Source organism: Vidua chalybeata, chromosome Z (assembly GCF_026979565.1).
Source record: "Vidua chalybeata isolate OUT-0048 chromosome Z, bVidCha1 merged haplotype, whole genome shotgun sequence".
Taxonomy (NCBI): Eukaryota; Metazoa; Chordata; class Aves; order Passeriformes; family Viduidae; genus Vidua; species Vidua chalybeata.
Genome location: NC_071570.1, coordinates 38695448 through 38710086, shown reverse-complemented (window position 1 = coordinate 38710086; position 14639 = coordinate 38695448). Strand labels below are relative to the sequence as shown.

Here is a 14639-nt window from a genome sequence, read left to right as displayed (position 1 = left end):
CTGCTACTACTAGTAGTACTGCTACTAGTACTACTAGTATTAGTACTACTACTACTACTTTATTGTGTTGGAGACTATCTTTCTTCTTGCTGAAAGGGTTTTTCAATGTGATGATTATTTCTCTTATAAATATGGGATGACCCATGTTTTTGTTTTGTTTTTGTTAAAAGTAGTGTCATGGTTGGACACTGGCGCAATGCCAGCATCCCCATGAAAATGTACTTTCCCTAAATAAATGCTGTGAGATGTTATCAGGAACAGAGCAGAGTAGGCCCAAGCTTAATAACAAAGGAAAAAAAACTTTATTAAATTACTACTAATGCAGAAAACACATAAACTAAACTTAAGATGAAGATCTTTTAAAACACCCCTCTTCCTCTTAATTTCTAAAAACACTCAGCCATGAAACATCACTCGGGATTCTTGATCAAATTACTACTTTTCAGGTAATCTATACTCAAACTATTAAGGGAGAGAGAAGTCTCTCTTGTACTACAGACTCCCCAGGAAACACAGCTGCCACCCTGTGTTTCCCTGTCACACATGGCAGCCGCCCGGAAAAAAAAATCTGCCAGTGTGACACTCTCTTTTTTATGTCACAGTGCTCTCACCACCGTGCATGGACAGACTGCTCGTAGGGCTCCTTTAAGGATGCTTTGCCACGGACTCAAAGATACAGCAGTTCAGCTTCTCATCTTGGGACTACAGTCCCCCCCATTTTCCCCTGGGGCTGAGGGGTCCAAAAACAGGACTCATCTTCTTCTTGAAGACAGAGGGTATCACCATTCCCTCTTCAGCTTTCTTTGTTTCTTGCCATTCTTGTGCTGTTTGAAGCTGAAACAGGTCTCCCTGGGTCACTACTGCATCCTCCTAAAATGCAGTCTCTATTGCAGGAGATTTTAGTTCAATCTATAGCTAACAAGAAAAGTCCAGCCAAAAGCTACTTCATCATCTCTTTCTACCTAAATATTTCTTCTTCTAACATCTCAGGTCTCAGACTATCTCTCTTCCACAACAAATCAAGGAAGAGTAATACTTTTAAAAAGCCCTCATTTTCTGGTAAGGGTTAAACGTTCAGACTCTCTGAACGGCTGATATCTCGGTCCAGTGTTCCGTCTCCCATGCTGGACATCCCCCCCCCTCCTTCTCCTCTGCCGGCAAATTTCTAAGTGCCGCCAGGCTCTCTGTCTCTTTCCCTCTTGGAGGAAGTGACAAAAACATTTCTACTTCTCTCCACCCTTCTGTCCACAGGAGCTAGCTCAGTTCCAGACTCTCAGCCCCTCAGCTTACCTAGACAAAGCTGCGTAGCTTCCCCTCCCCCACCCAGCCTAAGGCTGGGCAGGAGAGAGTCTGCACTCTCTGACGACCAGAACTAAAAGAAACAGTTCTCCTAAGAGTTCTTACTTTTAACTCCCTGTGTTCTCAGAAGCGTGTCCATACTTTCAATGGTCACTCCAAGTGCTAATATTCAAACCTGACCACTGATTAGTTTGACCCAACTTCTTAGAAAAAATTCACTTCCATGTCAAACTACAACAAGTAGTCTGCTGGTTATAGTCCTCCATTAAAATGTAGGCATGAATTCCATCTGAGTTTTATCTTTTTAACGAAAACTTCTTCAGGCATTTTAACAATTCAGGTTAGGTGTAATTTTGAGTAATTCAAAAAATACACTAGTATTATATTTTTTGATAGAACTTTTCATCACTTTCTTATGTAGATGACTTCGTTTTTTGAGAATTAATCTCTTGGTATCTAAATTAGTTTAGCACATTGTCCAGCACATCTTATATTAACGTTTGAAATCATAGTAGTAGATATATTATTTTCATAACTATGAGAGGAAAATAAATAATTTTGAAGGTAAACTATTTTAAATAATTATCTTATATAATTTCAGTGAATTATATAAGTGAAATGCCTTCTGTTACCTTATTTCTCCATGTAGTGATTTGAACACTGTTATTTATTTTAGTACATGAAATAGTATATATTGTACGATAGAATGTTACCATTCTTCAAATAGAGAATTAAAACAGATTTTCAGTAAAATTCCCATTTTACTTGATCTGTGATTTGAGAATAACAGATGAGAATAATAAGCATTAGAATTCTTTCCTCAGAATTTTCAATAGCTCTGAGAAGCTGGTTTTGTATGTAAAAGAAATGGGTTTTGAGAAGTTCTTTTACCTATTTTGTTACAATAGTATCTTTTAAAAATCTGTGATTTAAAAAAAATCAAGTTTATACCCTATTTTTTTCTTCTCTTTCTTTTTCAGAAGAGAAATTTAACTAAGCAATATGTGTATGCACATGACCTGTCTTGAATAAACTTAGGATCTTAAACTGGTGAATGTTAAACACCATTTTGTTACTTTGCTAGAAATACTTTTTGTACTTTTGATAGAAGTCTAGAGTACAATTCTTCACAGAAATACTTAGTCACATTTTGCAATGAGATGCTGTAAACTATTTTTTTCTCAGCTGTCTTCAGTGGTTTTTTTAGACTATGTAGTTGTTACTTCCATTCTTACTACTACTTCAAAAGTACTAAAACTTTATCAAGGTAGTGAAATTTCAAACTGAAAATATAGCTATGATATTTTATTAAGAAACCAGTGCTCTGGGTTTTTGAGGCTTGGGTTTTTTGTTTTTTTTTTTTTTTTTTTTTTAAACTTCAGTAGCAGTATATGTTTTGGTGACACCCTGAAGAATTGTGGAAAAAATGAAAGAGCTTGAAAGATTATGATTTTTTTTTTTTCTTGACAGGTTTCTGCTTTGGGGTTGGATCCTTCAGGTGCTCGTTTGATAACTGGTGGATATGATTATGATGTAAAATTTTGGGATTTTGCTGGAATGGATGCCTCTCTCCAAGCTTTTCGGTCACTCCAGCCTTGTGAATGGTAGGTATGAAGGCTGCCTTTTGCACTTACTGTTTCATGTGAAGCTCCTGGTAGAATGCACAAATGCCTGTAAGACAGCTTGTTTAAAAGGCTCTTGAATACCAAGGAATGTGAACCTAAGAACTTGTCTGCTTCTTTCTTTTCCTGCTTTTTGCAGTGACTTGCATAATTTCCCCTTTTAGAAAGCTACAGGTGAATTTGCCAATGCAATTGTGAATAGCACATCAGAAAAGGAGCCTCTCAAAGACAAGTTGACTATCATAGTTGTAACTGACATTATTAGAATATACTTTCTATATGTATTCTGCTTATATAAAACTAATTAAGAGAAGAAGCAAGTTAAAACAATTGATCCCTTTGTGGAGATCCTGTCTAGTTCCTTCCAGGATTTCTGAAGGGAAGGGTGATTTATTTAATTTTCATGAAGTCCTGTATTTCAGAAAGCACTGGTCCTTTGCATTGCAGTTATCACTGAATAACAATGTAGTGTGAAATACTGTCTTTCTTAAACAAAAAATATACTTATTTGCATTTATTTCTATGTTTCTATATATGCAAAATGAAAAGAAAATGCAGGAAGCATTTTAAGAGAGTTATTTCCATACTATCCGTATTGTTCACTGGTAATTTAGAAAGTAAGTGAAGTGAGTTCATTTAATTATTCCAGAGAACTGGAATACAGAACTCCTTCAACAGTAGTGCACACTGAACTTATGTTGCATAAAATAAACCACAGTAGTTTTAACAAGGTACTTTCTGTTCTGGCTTATGTGGTACAGTTTATAAGGTACTTTGGTGTGATTAAAAAAGGGATTGAAATTTATTATACACAGAGTAACTAGTACTTAGAATGTCTATTTTTAATCATTACTATCTTAAAAAGCTACAGCTGAGTTTTGGTCAGTTTGGAAGGCTAGAATGCATATAACTGACTACAGATATGCCAAAAATCTAGATAATGAAAGCGGAGGAGAAGTTAGGACTGTTATCTTTAACAGGAGCAAAATAGAAAGGGATTCCACTGTTGTTCTGAAGTCTGAAAAATTGGAAAAATAAAAAGTGTGCTTTATTGCATTATGCAGTTCCAATCTCTTTTACAGACCTTGACTTCTTATAATAAGCTGACAAATTATACATTTACTTTGAAAACATAATTTAGTAAACATGCCACTTAGGAATAAATAAAGAAATTAAAGTTTTCACATGCGAAGTGACATTCAGACTTTTCTGGCATGAGTTTCATTTAGATCATTAGTTGGCAGGATATAACTGGTGTTGTCCTTCCTCTGGAATAACTGAGCAGAAAGAGCTGACAGTCTTTACTCCCACAGTAGAAAATTATTTTAATGAAGCATTTTCAAGTTTAGCAGAAGAATGCATTCAAATTTAGTAGTACTTGCTAATAATGGTGTAAAACATAAATATTGTATAAAAACCACAAGTAGATTGTATAAAAACCACAAGTAGATTGTATGTTAATGTTCTATTTCAGGGATAGTTGCAGATAAATTGGTAAGCTTCTTTTAGCAAAAAACTAATGGTAAAATATGAACTTAAAATACTTGTTATTCTTGACACTGTTCATTTAGTGTGTTGCAAGAACCTCACAAGTATTTTTATATAAATGTTATTTTTAAAATTCTTGTGATTTGAATACCTTGATGTATAAATAAAGTACTTAAAACATAAACATGAAGCAATATTAAAAATAGACTTGTCTGGCATGAAGTTCGGAAATTACACTTATGATGCAAGTCTCATGAACTAATTTTGGAGGTTTAAAAAAGTTATTCAAATTTAACTTCGGTATCTTTTTCTAAACATAAAACTGGAACTATATCTCTGTCTGGTAAAAAGATTCAATTTCAAGTTCTTTCATGCTGACATTGAGACAAGCTGGTGAATATGTGGAATATTATATAACTTGTGTCCAGGTGTATATATGTTCTTATATTACACTTTTCACTATGAAGTTTATTATTGAAGGGCTATTAGCATTCACAGACTTGAATTTCAAAGAATTCTGAGGAGTTCTGGTATGGAAACATTAGGTGTTAGCAGAAATCCAGATCTGGAGTCATAAATTTAATTTAATTTTAAAAATGAAGGAGCCTGAGATCAATTCTGTATTGTCAAGGCTCCATTTTGTAGCATAATATCAGGTTACTCTGTTAATTTCTCCTTGGATTTGTGATGTAAAGTTAAAAAAAAAAAAAAAGCAGCCTGACACAAAGCTAGTGCTTTCAAGCCACACCTTGATATTAAAGCCAAAAGCAAGTGTTAGGCAAAGCTGTTATGTAGAAAATATTTGTGTGTCATGATTCTATCCATGTATATAGCTCTGTTCTGCAGGTACAAAGTACTGTGCACATTTGGCTGTTTTAAACCAAAATTACTCAGATTAATGCTATTAAAAGGAACTGTAATAATAAGTTTCCCAAGACTTTTGCTATAACATTAATAACCAAAAATATTTTCTTAAAGAACTGCTTTTGCAAAGCCTCACTTTTGGCCATGTTCCAGTAAATATCAGAAAAGTGGTAACTTCTGGGACTTTGCAAATACTCTACTTAGAGGAGCAATTTTGAGACATGATTTTAAAAGTCACATTGCGCAGTCGAGAAGGTATGGGTTTGGGTCTTTTTTCTTTAGGTAAAGGTTATGGAAATCTTTTCTCTAAAGCTAATATTTTCACATGACTGATTTGATAAATTATTGGTTATGTTCCATTGTGCTAGTTGCTGTAAAATCAGTTGCTTTTCCTTACTAGGAGAAATTTTAAGACAAAAGAAAAATTTGTTCAGACATGCTGATCCGGAACTACTAAGAAGCAATGAGATGACATTGTTTGAATTATGAACAGTGTGGTGTTAATAGTATTAATGCCTGCAGTTTGACTTTCAGTATTTTGGTGTCGGAAAACAGGGTTTTTTTTCAGAAGACCCTATGGGCCTTTATGTACTGTGGATTCTTTCAGAAATCAGACTTTACTTCTGAGCTGCTTGTTATTACCTAGTGGTCAGATCCTTTTCATGCATGAGACATGCATCAAGTGAATATATGTTTTAGTCTAGTTTTTAAATGTTTATTTTTTATTCTTACATTTCAATGGTGACAAGTGCAAAATATGAACCTGTGCTTTGGAAATGTTGGCTGTTTTCTTTTTCCAATTTCAGCATTAGAGTATGAGAAATATAACCCAATAAGTACTTCATTCTGTATACAGTACTCAAATGGGGCTCAGGAATATTTTGTAGGAATCATATGATTGGTCAAGAGAACTTGGAAGTACAACTGAGAAAAAAAAATTAATTCCTAGGGTGTTTGTTCTGCAGAAACTGAATCTGATGTATTCTTTAGTCTAGGTTTATCAGCTGTCTGGATAGAATATTCTAGACTTTAGATGTTATTTCTCTTGTGGGTTTCCTGTAATTTCTTTCAGTGTTTCCTCTGACCTTAATGTAGCTGGCCATCTTCTTTTCTGAGAAAGTGTTCATTTTTGCTCTTGAGGATCAGAATGTTTATTCAGACATTGACTACGATGTATTTTTGAAATTCCCAGATTTGAATGTCTCCTTTCTATTAAAGATCAGCTTATAATATTCAGTCCAATTTGGCTGCCAGTTGATATTACATAATAGGGTGCTTGAAGTAATTTTTAGCTTTTGAATTGTAATGTAATCAGTTTTGCCAAACATTTTTTGAATAAGACACTTATGCTTAGTTTACATTACTGTGATCAATGCAGAACTTTTTAAGTAAGTATTACGATATTTTAAGTGTTTCATATAGTAACTCATAGTTTGAGGACACATTTAACAGATAATAGCTACTGCTGAGAAAATTACATGAAGCCACTACTGTATAAGAACAGAAATACTAAAAGATTAAATTGCAAGTTGCACAGTTGGCTTTTTTAGTCTTCTGACTGTTAACTTCACTAATGGGAAATAATGTTGAAAGGTAGTTTCCTGAAAGGTGCTAGGATTTGAATGCACACAGCAATGTTATTAAGCAATGGGAGGATATTTCTTTGAGAATACTTTGCCATGATGCCATGAGAATCCAAATCTAGCTGGCAAATGTGTTCTGGTCCTGTACTTGAGATTAATCTAGAGGCAGGGGTGAAGTATTAATATAATGTTACTGTGCACATTCTGTTAATGTTCTGGGATATAAATTCTGGCAGGTGTGAAGGTGAAGTGAATAGACTGCTTTATATTCTTTGCTATCCTTATAATGAAGTATAGGGGATCAAAGGGATATCTGCTTCAGATACAGCAAGAGCGGTGAAATTTGTTCATAATGCAAGATGCTGAGAGAATATGCTGAAGCTGGAATTGGGCTTTTCATTCATCACTCAGCTTTGCACTTTCAGTTCATCTTTGTCATCTCAGTATTATTATACCATGGTTTCTACCTCATATTTTCTCAATCAATGGAACATGTGTGTGAGAACACTCTTAAAACAAATGAACAGTTACGTAGACATAGTAAACTGGACAGATGGTTATCTATTGTCATGTTTCCAGGGCTGATGGTTTTATTTAACTTTGTCTTAAAGTTTGATGAAATTAAAGCCCTAACCATAATAAAAAGTGTGAGAATGCTGGCCTATGACTAGTATCCTGGTATGTGAGGTACAGTGAAGTTTTATGTATGACTACAACGTCCTTTTATAGTAATTTACAGATTAGTGTAATTCTACATTTTACTTTTGGGAAAATGAAAAAGAATTTTCATCTCTAGGTAATTAAATCTGACACATACTATTTTTCCATTGGAGTTATAATAGCATTCTTAAAGAAATATGTTTTCCAGAAATGACATTTTACGTGTTTGATAAGCTATGTGTGGTTAAAAGAAACATGACACACACATATGCACACACATAGTGGAATGAAAAACTTTATTCCATTAGTAAAAGATTTTCTGCCTCCTGCCTCTTTGATATAGGAGTGTATATAGGTCTGTTTCTGCAATATGGTTTCTCACCACTGACACTTTTGTTTTCATGTAAGTTTACAGGAATGTTAACTGAAATGTTTTATTTCTCCTTTTTTTTTTTTCTTTTTTTTTTTTTTCCTTTTATAGTCACCAAATCAAGTCTTTACAGTATAGCAGCACAGGAGATGTCATTCTCGTTGTCTCTGGTAACTCTCAGGCAAAAGTTCTTGACAGAGATGGCTTCCCGGTAATGGAATGCATAAAGGGAGACCAGTACATTGTGGATATGACAAACACAAAGGTAAAGTCAGGGGCTGGAGGTTGTTTACTTGCATGCTGTGAGTGTAAGACTAATAAGCAAAAATGTGTATATTTTTAATGGTAGTTAAAAATGAGAATGAAGAAGGGTTAATTCATAGTTCAGAAGTACTTCAACCACAGTTGGTTGTGTTTTGACCACTTAGCCCTTGTATTTTCACAAACTTTGATACAATGCTTCTGTTTACCTAGATGATTTAAATTCAGGTCAGTTTTTTAAATAGCTTAAGCCTAAAAAGTAATGATAAAATCTAAAGCTCAGACTGATGATAAAATTTGTTTACTTATTTCTTGTAATGTATATTGCCAAATAACTAGGCTAAATGCTGTTTTGCCTAAAGCGGCTCTTGTCAGATGACTATTTCTTTTGGCTGGTGATACATATATAAAACCATCAAATAACATCTGCTTTAGTTCTAGTTTGCTTAAAAATAATTAAGATTTTCTGTCTCTAGTAAATGTCTAGAATTCCAGTATACTGTAGTCCAACAGTCAAAATGCTAAAATATTTGTTGTATAGCCTCGTTACCTTTTCAGTATTTCTCTCCTTATTTGTGCTTAAAACAAATGGAAGTCATTGCAGCATTGCAGTAGTTTCCAAATTTCTCTTTGAATGTAGTCAATGAGCATGTGCCTGTATTTCAAAGGAGTAAAGCCAACTGGACAATATATAGTCTAATAACGTAGTTGTATTCATAGTCATCATAATGGCAGTTGCTTACTTTGTATAAAACACTCACCTTCTTTTTTTTTTTTTTTTTTTTTTTTCTTAAAGGAAAACAAATGACTAGTCAATTTGCAACTTCAGTATTTTATGAAAAACTCATCTGAGGTTAAACCCCTCTTGATTCTAAAATTCTGTTTCCTCAGTTTTCTCCAACAGGATCTCTGGCTAGTATAGATTGACATTGGTGTACTGTGTCATCCTGGTTGTTACTGTTAATTCTGTTATTCTTTTGTAGCTAGAAAATGTTTGTGTGACACTGTAGTGATGCCTGTTGTTTTATCCTTTCTCTGTATTACAATTCTCCCAAGAGAAAAAGAAGTCTGATTTGATGTTATTTTCTGAAAGAAGAAAAACAGTAGAAGAATGTCAGGGTTTTTCTAATTCAGAGATGAGAACAAGAAGGATGAAATGGATAGAGTATATATAATCTATTAAATCATCCTGATGTCAGTCAGAAGGATCCAAATTTGTGCCTCAGCTTTTGTTGATTCCACTTGAAGGATTTGGAGTAAAAGTTGTAAAACCTTGTAAGACAGCTTACAAGTCTCTGTAAGACCTCTGTGTTTATTTCTTTAGGGTCACACAGCAATGCTCAATTCAGGCTGTTGGCATCCAAAGATAAAGGAAGAATTTTTGACATGTTCTAATGATGGGTAAGTATTGAGATCTATCTTTGACACTATTTTTTGAGAGGCTTGTTTAGCTCTTGTGTTTTACTGGGCCTTAATTTACTTTAAATATCATGCTTTCTAATCTTTAGTAACTACTTAACATAGTGAGATCTGGAAGCAAATATTATATTTGTTTTGCCTCTAGATAATAAATGTATTTTGTTTGTATTGTCTTAGTTCTTTAACTTAAAATTATTTTTAATAATATTTCATGAAAGTTGTTGGGTAATTGTTTTTACAAATATTATTAGACAAAATTTTACTTTACCCAATATTCCTCTGGAGTAGAGTAATTCCTGTGGATAAAGTCAATGTAACTGAATTCACTAGGAAGACTGAGGATTTCAATTGGAAGTTACAAGTTTCACTTTAGGTCTAACTGAATATTGATGGATGTTATTTGACAAGTGTCAAAGAGACTGTTAGAAATTTTTTTGTGGCTTCAATCTTGATCTTTGTGATTAGAATTAAATGGCAAAATGTCACATGGCATCTCCATTAATTAAGTTACTGCAGCTGTCAGTAGCAGGTTCATGAATGATTTTTTTACTGATGTTTCAAATATGCAATATCCTTTACTCTAGAGTGACAGTAAGGACTGATTTTCCCTACTAATGTGTCTATAGAATGGTCCATTTTGAAAAGAATATTTCAATTATCAATTACTTTAAACAACATGGTTTGTTTTCTTTTCCATGTTTTAACACATGGGTACATGAAAATATTATTTTAAGGGGAAAATTCACAGTTTCTCATAAGACCATGTCAGAAGGAGAAAAGCCTGAATGCTACATTGTGCTTTATGAAGAAATTAAGTTTTAAAAATACAGTTGAGTAAACTGCATATTGTTCCAGATTTTAGGCACAGAGGTACTACTTCCATAATAGGAATTATTATTAAATGCTAGAATTAGTCCTTTCGGCACTTTGTTGATATTTTGAATGCAGTTAGACATTAGTAGGGTTTCTTTATTAGGTTGAATAGTTTGTAGATCATGAAAAACAAATTAAGATACTAAAAATGATGAAGATAGTCTAATTTTCTCCTGTCTAATCAAGTCCCCTAACTAAGATACCAGAAATGCAGTCAATACATTGCTGATACTTGAATTGCTGTGAATTAAAATGGTCTGGACAAGTAAGAGAAATCCAGATAAACGCCACTATGCATAATTGCATTTTCACAGACACTAAATGGCTTAAATTACAAGAAAAGTATTTTAAACTGATTGCATTTTGCCTCATGCTAGTGACAGGTCTTTCCAGGATTTTGATATGTTCTGTGAAAAGAAACAATTTGTATTGTTTAATTTGCCCCACGGGGCTTGAACACAGTATTCTGTCTGTGAAATTTCATAATAACAGAAACTAAAATGTCTCCAAAGTTTGATCAGTAATTCGTCTTATGACTGGGAGCTGTGAATGAGAATTGAAAAGAATAGTGCCTGGTAGAAGGGACCTACAAATGGTCATCTAATTGTGTGTCCAGCTCAGATCTGTCCAGAAGTTAAAGCTGTTGTTAAGGAAATTGACCAATCAACCAGATCTCCAGGAAGCCTCTTGTAGGTCTGGGACCACCTTTTGAGTAAAGAAACGCCTTCTAGTGTCCTGTCTGAACTTGCCCTGGCACAACTCTGAATGCATTCCCATACATCCTGTCCCTGGTTGCCAGGGAGAAGAGCTCAGCACCTTGCTGTGCCTTTCCCCTCCTCAATGAAGCTGTGGAGAGCAGTGAGGTCATACCTCAGCCTCCTTTACTCCAAAGTGAACAAGCCCAAATACTTCAGCTGCTCCTCACAGAAGGTTCCAGCTCCATTTCCCTCCTCAGGATGGCACTGAAGGACATTCCCATCCTTCTCCACCTGCAGGGCCCAGCAGACCCCAGGTGAGGCCACCCCGAAGCTGAGCCCAGCGGGACCATCCCCTCTCTGGGCCGTGCTTGGTGCTCTGAGTTGGGGTTTGTCCCCGGGCTGCCTGAGCACTGCTGACCCACAGCGAGCCTACAGAACTAAAAAGGCTGAGTAGGGAAGGTCATCTGATCATGGCAATACCTAGTCAGCTTCAAAAACATAATTAATTCAAAGACATAAATAAAACCCTTAATGTTATTTTTATTAACCATGTTGTGTAAAGGTGAGTTGAGTTAGTGAAAATATAGGTTCCATTAGTAAATTTGGAGCACAAGTCTAATGAGGAGCAGCTGAGAGAACTGGGGTTAAGACTGGAGAAGAAGAGGCACAGGGGGGAACACTCTCTACAACTCTCTGAAAAGAGGGTGTGGCCAGGTGCCAGTATGTCTCTTCTCCCGGGTAACAAGAGACAGGGCAAGAAGAGATGGGCCTCAAATTGCACCAAGGTAGGTTTAGATTGGAAATTAGGAAAAAATTCTTCTCTGAAAGAGTGATCTGGCTTTGGAAGAGGCTGCCCAGGGGAAGGGGTGGAGTTGCCATTCCTGGAAGTGATTAGTTATATGTATTTGTGGAGGATCTGGCAGTTTTAGGTTAATGGTTGAACTCAATGATCTTCAGCATCTTTTCCAACTTTAATGATTCTAATTGACAGCAGTTGCTGGAATTATACCAGCTATTTTAACTAGTATCATGTGAGTTGCTGACTTCTTTTTGGTGGTAATTTTTGAATGAGGAAAAATAACTTCTATAAGATCCTTTAATATGGTATTCTCAGAGAGTATTTTATATAGGAGAGTAACATTAGCGTACTTATGTGTCAAGGCAGAGTTTAAATCTAAAGAAAGAAATGGTCTGTGTCAGCAAGGTCTAATTGAAAGTTTTATTGGTTTATGCTTAAAGGAAACAGGTTTTCTGAATTTTAAGTAAATGCAATTTGTACCAAGTATTCTAGAAACCAGGGTTTTTTCATTTAATACTGTTTTTTGACATTTTGTGTAGAATGAATTATGGATGTCATTAAATTACAGCTGTATCTATCTGTCAGTCTAACTTTTTTACATTTATTCCAGTATTTATATTTGACCCTTAGGTGTTGAAAAACATTATTTTATCAATTTGTAAAGCTGATTTTTCTGTTCAAGCCAACAGATTTGCACTTAGTGAAATGCTGGCTGAAATATGAAACTGTTGAAGAGTCTGTGTAAAAACTTGGTTTATGTTAAATGCAAAGAAAACAATATAATTATAAGAAAACTTATACTTTGAAGACTGTTGGCTTTTCAGGTCAGACCAAAAGACTGGCAGTCTTTATTCTAGGGAAGAGAGGTCTAAGTAGGGGAGTATGTAATCAAAGTTTTTCCAAGATGTTTTTGAAAACCTCTTCCAAACCTAAAAGGTATTTCTTGAAAGTGGATATAGTTAGGTTTAGAACTAATAAAAGAAAAAGAAAATTGGGTGCTGCTCAGATTTATTCTGGAATGTGTTGTCACAGGAGGACATGGAGGCAAGTTTAAAAAGAGATGAGAAAATTCATATTTAGAAGCACTCATAAACAGATAGGAAATGCAATAGGCACTACAATACCTTCTATATGACAGCTCTGGATAGTAAGGTGAAATGAAGGGAATTACCTGTAATGACCAGACTCTTGAGTACAGGGCTAAATGAACCTATGATCAGATGTAGCCAGATGTTTCTTATTGCTTTATGTTATTCAGTGACAATAAATAATTAAGATGTAATTTCATGCTGCATTACTGTTGAATATGTAGTGAGTGGATTTTCGAGGTACAATACTTTGAATGGTTTTATATCTGGAGTTGTGTGGTGTTCGTGTGAATAAGTTAACTGTTTGTAAGGTCTGCTCTCAAGGAATATGGTGAGACCCCAGTCTAGCTTTACGTGGCTCTGGTACGTAGAGATTTTTTTATATTAATGTTTATAATTTTAAACAAAAAAATAGAAGGAAGTCTCCCAGTCCTGAAACACTCTTTTAACAAGGCAGGAGACTTGTCTGTACCCAGTTTTGACATTCCTAACATTATACATTAATGTGCTTTGATGTTCATAGACCTTGACATATTACACTTTCGCATAATTTAATAAGACCATCTATACCCATAAGAGGAGAAATTAAAAGCTTTAGAATATTGCATATCAGAGGAAAAGGTGCAAGCATCTACTCTATTTTGTCCTGAGAGTGCACTGCTGATCTTGTATGCAGTGAAGACAAGCTCTGGAAATTCTGCCACAGATGTAAGAATAAATTACCTTAAGTACAGTGACTGCTCTGAAACTTTTAAGAGGGAATATTGATGCTATGTGTGTATCTACAAGTTGCGATTGAGAAGAGGAACTGCCACAGCTGGCATGTGTGGAGGAGTATACACCTGATACTAAACACCAAAAAGGGACCCTTTAGAGGATCATCCTGTATGGATGTGGGAAGATGATACCAGGGATGTTCTTAACAGCTATGAAGGAAAGCTGAACATCTTCTCTTTTTGCTGGTTTTAATCTGTGTTGGACATCACACAGAACAGTAAAGCAGTTGTCTCTTCAACAGAGGCTTCTCTACTCACAGGATGAGTATTTCTATATGGAGAGGTTCTGTGTACTCCAAACCTGGTTGCCAGAACCATCAGTTTTTTTGAAGACGCTTGCAAGAAAAGATTTAAGGGTTTTCAGTAATACTCCAGGAGTTTGGGAGATGCTGAAAATAATGCTTGAAGCATGTGTGTCATGCTCCTTGGGGCACACTGAATGGCAGGGTTTGAGGCTGAGGGAGGACACAGGAGGGCACGTGAGGGATGTCAATGTAGTGTTAAACCCTAATTCTGTATTGTATGGCTCTAGATAGCATTAATACCTCCTCTAGAGAAAACAATCATTCGTAAACAAAATGAATGAGTATTTGCAAGTTGTAGACTGTATTTTATCTGATTCTTGTAGCATTTATACTGTCTCTTTAGCTGAATGGTTGCCACCTGCATACAGTTTAAAAATAAAGTAAGGAAAGAAAATGGCATTTTCTGGGTGGCATGTTGAAACAGGAGTTTTCATGATGCATAAAGAAATTAAAAAGCAAAATTTGCAAGTGGCCTTGTGTCAAATGAAAGTAACATATTTTAAATATGTGTTAAGTAAATGCTTTTCAAATATT

The 14639-nt window shown here is 35.0% G+C and overlaps 1 protein-coding gene across 1 annotated transcript in view; it reads left to right on the top strand.

Annotated features, from left to right (window-relative positions):
- The window catches only part of WDR70 (WD repeat domain 70), a 129834-nt gene that overhangs the window by 36627 nt on the left and 78568 nt on the right, over nucleotides 1–14639 (top strand). Inside the window, exons 7-9 of the mRNA XM_053931981.1 lie at nucleotides 2770–2903; nucleotides 7998–8151; nucleotides 9472–9548. Coding sequence (XP_053787956.1) covers nucleotides 2770–2903; nucleotides 7998–8151; nucleotides 9472–9548 — 365 coding nt within the window. The remainder of the gene's footprint in view (nucleotides 1–2769; nucleotides 2904–7997; nucleotides 8152–9471; nucleotides 9549–14639) is intronic.